A 13,438-nucleotide genomic window follows, 5' to 3' on the forward strand; every position below is an offset into this window, starting at 1 on the left:
CGAATAAGATTTGACATTCTCAGTATCTCCTTATTCCTTATCATGTGCATTTCAATAACAGATGTGCAATACAGTTCATATGCCTTTGCAAATTGTAGGCCGTCTTCATCTGAACGATCACTGTAATATATAAATATCATAATTAAATAATGACAATTAAATTAGTAAATGGGATATATGTCTAAGAAGTGACACAAAAAGTAAACTGTTGAAAAACATGGTCATGATATTAGTTATTGCACAAATACAATGTTTTTAATTCATACATGGAACATTAGAACTGTTTGCCTTCAATTTAAAACTTATGTCCATCATGCATTTATAATAACTGTCCAGAGAGTGAAATAACAAAGTAAATTACTATGGAACAATGAATCCTGCAGACTGAATTTAACATCCTGTCACAATGTATTTTATTGGAGGGCCAACTAAGCTGCTAATTTTGCCCATGTAAAATATTAACACATACATGCCTACATAAATATTATCAAAAGGTGTACTATTCTAAATTGACAATTGAATAGAAGTATAATTTACTATAAACTTTTAAAACAAAAACAACCAGAACACTCTACCACATTTTCGTGGTTACGAATCTAGTGTAGTCTCGGTAACAGGTGCGATGGTACTTTACTTCAATCGCTACACAGTCCTTCTCTCGGATGTGAAGAAGAATGGATTCATCACATTTCTTAACTGCTGCCTCGTATAATTTCCCTGAAATTATGTATTTAAATAGAATTAATGAGTACACTAAAATATTATTAAGATTAAAAAATTTATAATGTTAAATAATTTACATTGTCCTGTATGACTCAGTGTCAGTGATATATATCATTGAAACAGTCTCAATCATCAAATTATCATTACGTATATGCAGTATTTCTCACCGGTGTTACACATAAATTTTTACAATTAAAAAAAAATTTATCTGCAGGAAACCCTGATACTGTAATAGGGCATGCATATAAAGAATCATAGTCATTTCGTACCCAAGTCATAATGTACCATCCATTTCGTACCATGCTGCCTGGTCATTTCGTACCCTAGTCATTTCGTACCCGGGTCATTTCGTACCATTGCAAAAAGTCATTTCATACCATCGTTCAAACTGACACATTAAACAAACATATCCCTTAAAGCAGGTAAGATGAATACATTTCAGGTCCAAGATAATCCGTATAGTTTTGAATACAATTTTCTTCAAACAACAGAAAACAACTTGGAGACAGATTACTTGCAAACTTGTATGGAAAAATATGTCTAAGAAGGGAAATAGTGTTTCTACTGTAAGAAATCGGCAATAATCCAGTTGACCAAAGTGCGCTTTTTATATTAACAATTAATAAATATGCTAATAATAATAAAAAAATATGAACACATATTTTAGTTGACAGTTGAAATGTCCGAATATTACTTATTTGCATCTTATTTGTTTAAGAAATAAACAATAACAACCATTAAAACAATAACTACCCTATTGAATGCCAAATTATCCAATTGCTAATGTTTGTACAAAGTGGCAATAACTTTTATTCTTTTGCTGATAAAATATCCTTTAAATTAACAAACAAAATTGTAATTTAATGTCATTTGGTAAAAGACACTATCAGGGTGATTGTTATGACATGGTACGATATGACTTTCAGTTATGGTACGAAATGACTAGGGTATGCAATATGTATATAAGCATATTATATATATATATTTTATCATATTATTAAAAAAAAAATTAAGTTTGGGAGGGAGGCAACAAAAAAACAAAAACAACTACAGTAGTTTAGGCTGCTCAGTCTGAGTACTACAGGCAAACTACTTTACAAGCATCATAAGCTGGAGTCAGACCAAACCTTTACGGTCTTACTTAATTTTCCTGCCATTTGCATCGACCAAGTGGGAGGAGTTGTTACAAACCAACAAGCAGCCCTGATATGTGTGTAATTTTAAACCAGGCATTATCTGTGATAAGTTATCCCCTTAATAAATGTACTATGAAGTATTAAACCCCCTTCAGAATGTTACATGGGATGAGCCTCCCTACTATATTAGACAGAATGTACCACAATGATCAAGAGTTTAGATAGATTGCGTATATCTGTTACCTGTAACTTGATGGATCTACTCCTTCATGTTTCTGCACGTAGTGGTGGAATAGACGAATAAGATTTGACATTCTCAGTATCTCCTTATTCCTTATCATGTGCATTTCAATAACAGATGTGCAATACAGTTCATATGCCTTTGCAAATTGTAGGCCGTCTTCATCTGAACGATCACTGTAATATATAAATATCATAATTAAATAATGACAATTAAATTAGTAAATGGGATATATGTCTAAGAAGTGACACAAAAAGTAAACTGTTGAAAAACATGGTCATGATATTAGTTATTGCACAAATACAATGTTTTTAATTCATACATGGAACATTAGAACTGTTTGCCTTCAATTTAAAACTTATGTCCATCATGCATTTATAATAACTGTCCAGAGAGTGAAATAACAAAGTAAATTACTATGGAACAATGAATCCTGCAGACTGAATTTAACATCCTGTCACAATGTATTTTATTGGAGGGCCAACTAAGCTGCTAATTTTGCCCATGTAAAATATTAACACATACATGCCTACATAAATATTATCAAAAGGTGTACTATTCTAAATTGACAATTGAATAGAAGTATAATTTACTATAAACTTTTAAAACAAAAACAACCAGAACACTCTACCACATTTTCGTGGTTACGAATCTAGTGTAGTCTCGGTAACAGGTGCGATGGTACTTTACTTCAATCGCTACACAGTCCTTCTCTCGGATGTGAAGAAGAATGGATTCATCACATTTCTTAACTGCTGCCTCGTATAATTTCCCTGAAATTATGTATTTAAATAGAATTAATGAGTACACTAAAATATTATTAAGATTAAAAAATTTATAATGTTAAATAATTTACATTGTCCTGTATGACTCAGTGTCAGTGATATATATCATTGAAACAGTCTCAATCATCAAATTATCATTACGTATATGCAGTATTTCTCACCGGTGTTACACATAAATTTTTACAATTAAAAAAAAATTTATCTGCAGGAAACCCTGATACTGTAATAGGGCATGCATATAAAGAATCATAGTCATTTCGTACCCAAGTCATAATGTACCATCCATTTCGTACCATGCTGCCTGGTCATTTCGTACCCTAGTCATTTCGTACCCGGGTCATTTCGTACCATTGCAAAAAGTCATTTCATACCATCGTTCAAACTGACACATTAAACAAACATATCCCTTAAAGCAGGTAAGATGAATACATTTCAGGTCCAAGATAATCCGTATAGTTTTGAATACAATTTTCTTCAAACAACAGAAAACAACTTGGAGACAGATTACTTGCAAACTTGTATGGAAAAATATGTCTAAGAAGGGAAATAGTGTTTCTACTGTAAGAAATCGGCAATAATCCAGTTGACCAAAGTGCGCTTTTTATATTAACAATTAATAAATATGCTAATAATAATAAAAAAATATGAACACATATTTTAGTTGACAGTTGAAATGTCCGAATATTACTTATTTGCATCTTATTTGTTTAAGAAATAAACAATAACAACCATTAAAACAATAACTACCCTATTGAATGCCAAATTATCCAATTGCTAATGTTTGTACAAAGTGGCAATAACTTTTATTCTTTTGCTGATAAAATATCCTTTAAATTAACAAACAAAATTGTAATTTAATGTCATTTGGTAAAAGACACTATCAGGGTGATTGTTATGACATGGTACGATATGACTTTCAGTTATGGTACGAAATGACTAGGGTACGAAATGATTTATTGCAATGGTACGAAATGACCAGGGTACGAAACGATCAAATTAGGTACAAAATGACTATGGTACGAAATGACCATGGTACGAAGAGACTAGCAACCCATATGAATATTTATTTTAAAAATCCATTTAACTATTTTAATTTGTACCTGTTCCAATCTTTTATTAAATTTAAATACAATAAAAAATATTGTGTCAGAGAGAAATATAGTTGTACGATGCATAAAATTAATTATTGTTGGTCGTTTAGGATACTATTTAAGACAGTGACTGAAAACTCACCTGCTGTCATTGTTTCCGCCTGTATCAGTTTGTCTCTGGTACGTTTGTGATGGAGTGTTACAAATCTATCAGTCCTTTTACAGATAATACATATAGCAGGAAGGGTGGTGCTGGCTGATAATTGCAGGTTGGAAGCTGATCGTAATTTCCAATGTGGTTCATAACTTGTGTTACAGTCACTACTACTTGGGTCAGGACACATGTCAGTTGAATCAGGTTGTGGCACAGCTCGCAGAGCCCGTTCAATATGTTGGCTGTTTGTAAAGCGCTGGTAGCAGGATCTATGATATCCCAAGTGGCCAAAATTTGTTACAGAATTATAAAGGCTGTTGACAAATCCCTGTTCGTTTAAAATTTTAGATATGGCATTTTCTTCGCTCTCAGAGTCACATTCTAGCCATCTTTTAGCGCACTCAGTAAGTCTTAACCATGATGTAGAACTAAAAGGTGTTAATTTGCCTGTTACTTTACCGGAATGATGAATTAAACACTTCAATTTGCGTTTGTTGACATTTTCCGAGGCCATGTTGAAGGTTGCATAGTACCAAAGAAGAGAGTACCGTGTCAAAGTTCGACATTCACCGTCAAATATTTACGGAGTAAAAGCAGCTGTGGGTGTGATTGGTAGTAATATGCGACATTGATTATTTGTGCAAATACTATTATCCATTGACAATAAATAAATACACTTTTATTTGTTATACAGTTGTTATGCAGTATATACCAGAGGTTGAAACTAATGCGGGGTACCCCCAAAAATGGAACTGCAATTTTCAGCAAAAATGATGGTTGCTATTAAAAACATAAATTAAATCTCTTAAATGATACGTGACCCCCCATTTTCTTGCAGCTAGATTAGATGTGAGGTGCCACACTTTCTATTGCTGTACTTCCTGGGTGTGTTGAAACGCTGCTTATATCAGTTTTATTAGTAAACGTTAACATTATCGGCAATAGGAATTGATTTGGTCTAATGGAACCTGAACCAACTTCCGTTATCTAAGGGACGTAAATCTTCACACTTCCGTTACTATTATTAGTAAATTTCTATATTATCATGTGACTTTGTACATCGTTACATCACAAATTATTTACAATTTGAGCTTGCGCGCTTTAATTTAACAGGATGGTTTACGCGATATCGAGTTCTGGTAAAACAATATAATCCGAACTTTGAGTGCAATTATTAAAATGTTGTGCAAGTTTGGAAGGTGGAAACAAGTCGATTATAGTAGAAAATTATTATGTTTGTTTAATACAAATGTTAATTTTTAGTCCATCGATAAGTGGAACGAAAAGTAGTTTTTTTCAGCTCAGCCGACGGCCTAAGACGGACATTTGGACATAAACACGCTCTCATAACAATACATTGTAATGAGAGCGTGTTTATGTCCAAATGTCCGTCTAGCTCTCTTACAGTCAGAGTACTCGGGCTACCACTTACGTTGATGCATCGAGGAAAAGTAATTCTGTTGGCTAGCAATTGAATGCGAACCAGAAATACTCAAATACAAATACCTTAACTACAGATGTCATTCTTCAAAAATTAAGATACTAGCTACTTAAAGTTAAACTGCAAAGTTTCTAGATTGCAAACTTGAATGTGGTTTTCCGAATGATCTTTCGGTAGTCTTTGAAAACATCTCAATCGGAAAACCTCGGCCGATTACGGAGTTCCGTGAAACCAGTCTCGATTGTCGTAATAAATTAAGTTGATCGAAACTACCCATTTTTTAAAATCAACATGGACGGTCGAACCGAGCAAGAAGAACATGCAGAGCAAATTTTTGCGGATTTACAAAATATATCAATAACACCATTTCAAGGATGGGATGCGGTTAGTCTGCAACCAATGTATATGTCTGTCTGTCATTTACAATTTGGAATCATAGTGTTATTGGTTGGCGCTAAAGTATAAAAACAATAACAATGTCACGAATGTGAATGTCAACATTGAAACGTTGTTGCAACCAAAAAATATCTGAAATCGTTGAAAATGACAAAATACTTTGATTTAAAAAAAATTGAAACCTTAAAAGCTTTATTTCCTTGGTATAATATCCACCCGGTCCCATCCATTATTATTTTTAGTTAGGGTTAGGGCTAGGGTTGGAGTTAAGGTTAGGGGAAGGGTAGCCCGAGTACTCTGACTGTAAGAGAGCTAGACGGACATTTGGACATAAACACGCTCTCATTACAGTCGGAGACCAACCTATGTCTTTTTTTGGCAATTCCTGACTACCAAACGGTAGGCAACGAGTCCCGCTCTAATACCACAACAATCCTATGTTTGACGTCAAATACCTTTACATCAATCATTTTCGAGTTAAGTGATACAAAAAAATCCACATATTAATCACTAATACACTTACTACAGAAAGAAACCCGACAGCACCCACATTCAGCTACGCTTCGTGACACTCCGTCGCAACAATTGCAAAGCTCGGCGATCTATTTCGAGACGTAGACCACGTGATCGCGCACTGGGCGATTCCGCCTTGTGCAGCAGTTACAGGGGCCGTCTAATATCAAGCGAAGTTACAACATGGAAGAGTTGGCTAATGCTGTTTTGGATGAATTTGGATTTCATTACGTCATTAAACCAAAACAATTACACATTATTGATTCCATTTTGAATTTGAAGGATACATTTGGGGTGTTATCGACAGGATACGGCAAAAGTATGTGCTACGTGCTGCCTCCTCTTATGAGATGACCCCTGTAACTGCTGCACAAGGCGGAATCGCCCAGTCTCGAAATAGATCGCCGAGCTTTGTAATTGTTGCGACGGAGTGTCACGAAGCATAGCTGATTGTGGGTGCTGTCGGGTTTCTTTCTGTAGTATGTGTATTAGTGATTAATATGTGGATTTTTTTTGTATCACTTAACTCGAAAATGATTGATGTAAAGGTATTTGACGTCAAACATAGGATTGTTGTGGTATTAGAGCGGGACTCGTTGCCTACCGTTTGGTAGTCAGGAATTGCCCAAAAAATACATAGGTTGGTCTCTGACTGTAATGAGAGCGTGTTTATGTCCAAATGTCCGTCTAGCTCTCTTACAGTCAGAGTACTCGGGCTAGGGGAAGGGGGGACCGGGTGGATATTTTTCCGTATCGAAACGTTTTTCAACTTTTTGCCTCACTCAACTGCCAAAGCAGGGCAGACTTCACCAGGAAAGGTGAATGATCACTCAGTTTCCCCTCCACACTGCTGTAGACAATTTTAGGGGCGGGATATAGCCCAGTGGTAAAGTACTCGCCTGATATGCAGTCTGTCTGGGATCGGTTCCTGTCAGTGGGCCCATTGGCCCATTTCTCGTTCCAGCCACTGCATGACAACTGCAATGTTTCTGCCAGAAGGAAATATTTGGCTGTTGCGCTGGAAGGAAGGAAGGAAATGTTTATTTAACTACGCATTCAACACATTTTATTTACTATTATATGGCATCAGACATATGGTCAAGGACCACACAGATATTGAGGGAAGGAAGCCTGCTGTCGCCACTTCATGGGCTACTCTTTTCAATTAGCAGCAAGGGATATTTTATATGCACCATCCCATAGACAGGATAGCACATACCACAGCCTTTACTGTACCAGTCATGGCTGGAGCGAGAAATAGCCCAATGGGCCCACTGACTGGGATGGGCTCCAAACCAACAGCACATCAAGTGAGTGCTTTACTACTGGGTTACATCTCACCCCACTATGGCGCTGGTTGCAACCACAGTCAACATGGGATACACAGTCAACATGGGATATGGGGGCTTCCCCCAGAAAGAAAATGGGTTAAGTGTAGGGTTAGGGTTAAGAAAATTATACAGTAATGATAAAAGTTATTAATTTTGTCAAAAGGTTAACTTAAAAAAGTAAAATTGCAATTGAGGTATGGCACCATAGCCGTTTTACCCTCAGAAACCCTGGACTGGGATCTCAAAGGCTGTGGTATGTGCTATCCTGTCTGTAGGATGGTGCATATAAAAGATCTCTTGTTACTTATGCAGTGTTTCTGACAGCAGGGTAAAAGGGTAAAATTACGTATACACCAAAATATAATTCTAGGGTAAAATTATGTACCCAAAATAAATCTTCTTTTTTGTTGCACCATACAGTCCATATCAGTCTCACACTTTGGGGTTTTAAGTCTTCAACAAAGACTTGTATAAAAACTATGTCCTTTATTAAAACAACACATTCTCTTGAACAAAAATAGAAAGTGAAAAGAAGTCCCATCATGTGCAACTGGGTTATGAAATGTGCATGCGTTGATAACATTCTGTGTATTGGAACGAAACCGTGTCAAAACGGCTCCAAGTGTACACATTAGACAAAACGGAACCTAGCGTTGACTGTAACGGAACCATAATCTATGGCTAAAATGGAATCACGTTATTTTTATATGTCTGCACCCTCCCCCTCCAATAAATAAATTACACAAAATAATTTTAACAAATGTACCAGTGTAACCGGTCCGGGTTAGGGTAAATAAAAAATAAAAATGAAGTTTGTTTAAAACGTTAAATAATTGTATTTTGGTGTAGACCTGCACATGAGAGTGCAGCTAGGGTGGGTAGTTATGAATGGTTCCTGTTTATTATATGCAATAATAAAAATATACTTAAAAGGTAGGCTACCATTTTAACCATACTGAGCCAATACTTTAAGGTATGTTTTTGCCAAATCAGTTCCTTTTTCGCCAATGAAAATGGTTAGTTTTTAGTAGTGGTTCCATTTTAACCTGATCCCATTGGCTAAATTTCAGCCAACTGTGTGCGGCTCACGTATGCTAGACTTCTTTCTTTTCACTCAACACGAGAAACCGAATGACTTTTTTGAGAACAGTCAAAATAGTTCGGGAAAGTTTCCATCATTCGCTGTCACTGAACACTTAACAGACAATTAATTCAAAAATTAGTGCATCAAGATTAACCTTGTGTGCAAGCACAAGGTGCACGTGAGGTTAATCTTGATGAACTATTAAAAAATATGAAGACAAGTTTACAAATTTCCTGCTGACTGTTACATTCGTCATTCATTCTCCTACGAAACATGGAAAATATCACCATGAGCTGGCTCACATTTCAGACCCCAAATGCCAGGAAATCGCTTCTCTGGACATCTACAAATCCATTTTTTCTGGGTGATGGCCAATAAGGTGCATTTTGCGCCATGCGCATTAGGCTTTGCCTGCCAGCTCCGTGATCACAAACTCATAACTACGTACCCATTTTTTTCTTTCTGGCGGAAACCCTGTTATGGAAAGAAGCAGCAGGTTTTCTTTCTTAAGACATGTCAAAATTACTAAATGTTTGACATCCTATAGCCGATGATTAATATATCAATATGCTCTAGTGGTGTTGTTACACAAAGCAAACTTTAACCCTCCACACTCGCCTGGAAAGGTTTAGGAGAGCTGCAAATTGATCACCTTGCAATGATTTTCTTTTATGAATTTAAGGAGAGTAATCTTCAGCTCGCCTTAATTTGGCTGATAGCTTGACTGTAGGATGAATCCTCAACCTACTAAAAACCTGAAAATCTCCCTCATATCAACTGCCAAAGCAAGGTCTATCCTTGACCTATCAAAACTGCCCAATTGACAAGAAGCAGCTATGTGCCTGTTGAATTTGTAGTCATCTGACACATTGTTAATTACTTTATGTAGTCAAGTCTCTGAGAATTGAACATTTGCATATTTGGTCATTATGCAGTATAAATAGATTTTTAAAAATCCATTTCGCTTGTGCCTAATTGTTATGTCCATGTAAATGGTTTCCTTAATTTTGTGAAAAAAAGAAGAAAAAGGCTACAAACAATCGTCTTTTGAGGTTTGAGTGTAGTTTCTGGTGTCTGAATCCTATGATATGGTCAAGCCTCAAGTGTTGGTATTTGTAACCCCCACCAAAAACCATCCCATCAACCCCTGCAATTGCCCATGGCAACCGGCAATGCTGTGGAGATTGTCGCAGAGTTTTCTTTCCTCTGCATTTTTTTTTTTGCAGTAGACTATATTGGATATTTTTTTTAAGATGTATTTTTTCCTTATTGTAAAAAATAAAATATACTTTGTGCACTGATTTCAAACAGATTAAAAGTAAATATTAAAACAGTATCTGCACCGTTACTACTAAAGTATCTGAATCCATCAGGCATGATCCTAAATACAGTGAAACCCCTCAAAACCGGACAGCAATGGGACCAAGGAAAAAGTCTGGTTTTGAGGGGTGTCCGGTTTACTTTGCAAAGATAATAAACAAAACAACAAAAAAGGGTTCAAACAGTTGGAAAAATTAATTAAATTCCTAGTCGCTTTGCTGTTCATTGCGGTAATCGTGAGACGCACATGTAGGCTATGAAAAGGAGCTCAATCAAATTCGCACGTTAATCTAACTTTGTAACAATCAAGCTCCGAATAAAGGGTTTATATGTGTTTCCTCCAGGTATTTAAACATCAAAGCTGTTAATTAATCCCTTAATTGGTATTTGTCAACTGCACACCAATGAGACTGGAGCATGCGCACATGTAATTAGCTTTGCGTACACAATCACGTTATCGGCTGAGTGGGTATTCAAAGTATAAGTAATGCAGTAATGATTTTAGTGTTAAAAGATACACAAATCACGGGACCTTGTGAAACATCCGGTTTTGAGGGAATTCGGGTTTACTGAGGGTCTGGTTTTGAGGGGTTTCACTGTATATGTAAATTAGACCAATTCAGAGTTCAACCAACAAAAGTTCCACTAATATTCGCAAACTATTTGATTGATTCCCAATGTGGCCGTTTCGTTTACCATGAAGCACTTAACCCAGTCTAGTGGACGTTTTTCTGCTCAGATCTGGCTGAACTCGATCAGCTAGTTCCAACTAGGTCATTGAATTATGTTGACTGTTCATAGTACGTGCATTGCATGGACCACTGGATTGCAACGGGGTGACAGCGTATACACTGACAATGTTGAACTGTGGCTATGGTGTTTCATTTTCAGTAACATGTTTATCATACACTCCTACAAGTCACTTGAAGAGTTATTGTCAGCCTGATGGTATGATATTTGTAGATATGTATATATACATATGTATACTCTGTCAAAAAAGAAACGCATAGGCGAAATATTCATGGAATTATCTCTTTAATACAAAGTTGCATAATTTTGTTATTTATGATGGTATCACAATCATATTTGACATGAGTATGTGACAATGTTCTTGCTATGGACTGACAGCAGTGGAGGCATTTTCGTCACCAAACAGCGTCGCATGAGGGCGCTGAAATCAGTACTTTGTGTGGCCACCAGCAGCAGCAATCACTGCGCGACATCTCCTTGGCATAGACTGAATGAGTCTGAATCCAGGCACGTGGAATCCTAGCCCATTCTTCCTGCAGTGCATGTGACAGTTGCGGAAGTGTCTAAGGCTCCGGTTCACGCTGGCGTACACGTCTGTCCAGTTCGTCCCATAGATGTTCAGTGGGGTTGAGATCTGGCGATCTTGATGGCTATGGCAGCACATTAATGTTCTCATTCTGTAGGAAATCCATTGTTACATGTGCCGTATGCAGCCTGGAATTGTCCTGTTGAAAGAGCTCTCTGTCAATCCAAAATGGGAAGCATGTGATGGCAAAGAATTTCATCCCGGTAGCGTACAGTTGTCAGGTACGAACACAAGTTCACTTCTGCTGGTGTATGAGATGGCTTCTCACATATGACATTCCCTTCACTGAATCTGTCAACTTGGGTGACGCAGTTGTTGGCAAAACGTTCATGGCGGCGTCTGTAAACACGTCGTCCATCAAGTCACTGTAGAAGGAAACGTGACTCGTCGCTGAACCATACACGCCATCAGTTTCCCAAGTTCCACCCCTGTACATTTGTGCACCAGCAAATATGTAAATGTCGATGTTGAAGTCGCAGGATGGAGCCAGCATATGGTCTAGCCTGTAAACCAGCTTCTCGAAGACAGTTCCAAATGGTTTGTGCAGACACCCTTCTCAAACCAGGTATGTGTCCAGCAGTGTTCATTGCTGTGGCAATTCGGTGATGCAAGTGCAGAACCAGGATGTAGCGATCTTGTGCTGCAGTTGTTATGCAAGTTCTTCCACTTCAGGGCTGGTCTTCAGCTGATTGAAACTGCTGGTACCTGTCCCAGAGACGTGAAATGGTGCTCTGATGAACGTTCATGTGGCATGCAACTGCTGACTGTGATTCACCTAACTGGAGGCGGCCTAGTGCAATGTTTCGATTCGGCAGGCTTAGTCTTGGCATCTTATAACTCATCTACGTCGAAATGGAAATGAGGCATCATTGCGAGCATTGTAGCTTCAAATACCCATCACTACCCCAATCTTTTCTTTGAGTTTCACATGCATTCTCCAAAATCTGACCATTTCACGCCGATTTCCTGCAATTGTCATACAACGTGCATTAAATTTGTTTTGGGGTGCATTTGGGCATGCTGTCCAATTCCAGGAACATTAACAAACATGGTCATTCAGCAACATTGTACAGAAAAACAATATTTAGTAAAATTAAACACTTTCTTCTTTCCCTATCACCTATGCGTTTCTTTTTTGACAGAGTAGAGAGAGAGAGAGAGAGTTTTAGAGAGTTAGAGTTCTGACAGTTTAATACAAAATTCTCCGACATTTATATTGACAAAATATGCTACCTTTTTCTAGTGCCAAGTGGCCTAAAAAAAAAAAAAAAAAAATTAAATTACCGATTTACTTGGATTTGAAAGGGGTGACAGATTTCCTAACAGAAATTATGCAATTATTAATAATAATAAAGAAAATTAGTGTTTAAATTCTATATTGCATTAAATATATTCTGACACTTTGATGTAATATAATTAAAATATAAAGATTGAATTGGCACGTCACTGCGGACTGACTATGCTGTATATACAAATTGTCATCCCCTTACCACCCCATTATTCTTGATCGTGCATGTGTCATTCGCATGTTACGTCACTTTCAGTCAACAAATACCGCCACTGCTATAAATGAATTTTACAGCATATTGGCAAACAACTCATCATTCAAATTTACTTACAATCCTGAGTTGCAAACATGTTAATGGTAAAATTGCCGTGGAAAATGTTGTGGACATTATTTTTCTGCGGCGTTTTTTTTGCTGTGGTCGTTTTCTTAATTTCAGGGATTGCCCATACAGCAGACAAAGACACAAAGCTCTAGGGTGTGAAATAAGTTATAAAACTTGTATAGCAATTTTTGCTATGTACAATGAATTTTGCATAGCAAACCACAACTTTTGTGTAGCATTTTTCAGGAAGTTTGATGGTTTACAATTTTCCACCTTT

The 13,438-nt window shown here is 36.8% G+C and overlaps 2 protein-coding genes across 3 annotated transcripts in view; one reads left to right on the plus strand and one right to left on the minus strand.

Annotated features, from left to right (window-relative positions):
* The window catches only part of LOC121375897 (S-methyl-5'-thioadenosine phosphorylase-like), a 57,004-nt gene extending 51,229 nt beyond the window's left edge, over positions 1 to 5,775 (minus strand). The window contains exon 1 of the mRNA XM_041503587.1: positions 5,637 to 5,775. Within this exon, the coding sequence (XP_041359521.1) occupies positions 5,637 to 5,654 (18 nt within the window). The 5' untranslated portion in view covers positions 5,655 to 5,775. The remainder of the gene's footprint in view (positions 1 to 5,636) is intronic.
* Positions 5,776 to 5,845: 70 nt separating this feature from the next.
* LOC121375895 (general transcription factor 3C polypeptide 3-like) overlaps positions 5,846 to 13,438 on the plus strand; it is a 97,903-nt gene continuing 90,310 nt past the window's right edge. For both annotated transcript variants that reach the window (XM_041503585.1, XM_041503586.1), the window contains exon 1: positions 5,846 to 5,955. In XM_041503585.1, the coding sequence (XP_041359519.1) occupies positions 5,863 to 5,955 (93 nt within the window). In that variant the 5' untranslated portion in view covers positions 5,846 to 5,862. The remainder of the gene's footprint in view (positions 5,956 to 13,438) is intronic.

Source organism: Gigantopelta aegis, chromosome 6 (assembly GCF_016097555.1).
Source record: "Gigantopelta aegis isolate Gae_Host chromosome 6, Gae_host_genome, whole genome shotgun sequence".
NCBI classification, from domain to species: domain Eukaryota; kingdom Metazoa; phylum Mollusca; class Gastropoda; order Neomphalida; family Peltospiridae; genus Gigantopelta; species Gigantopelta aegis.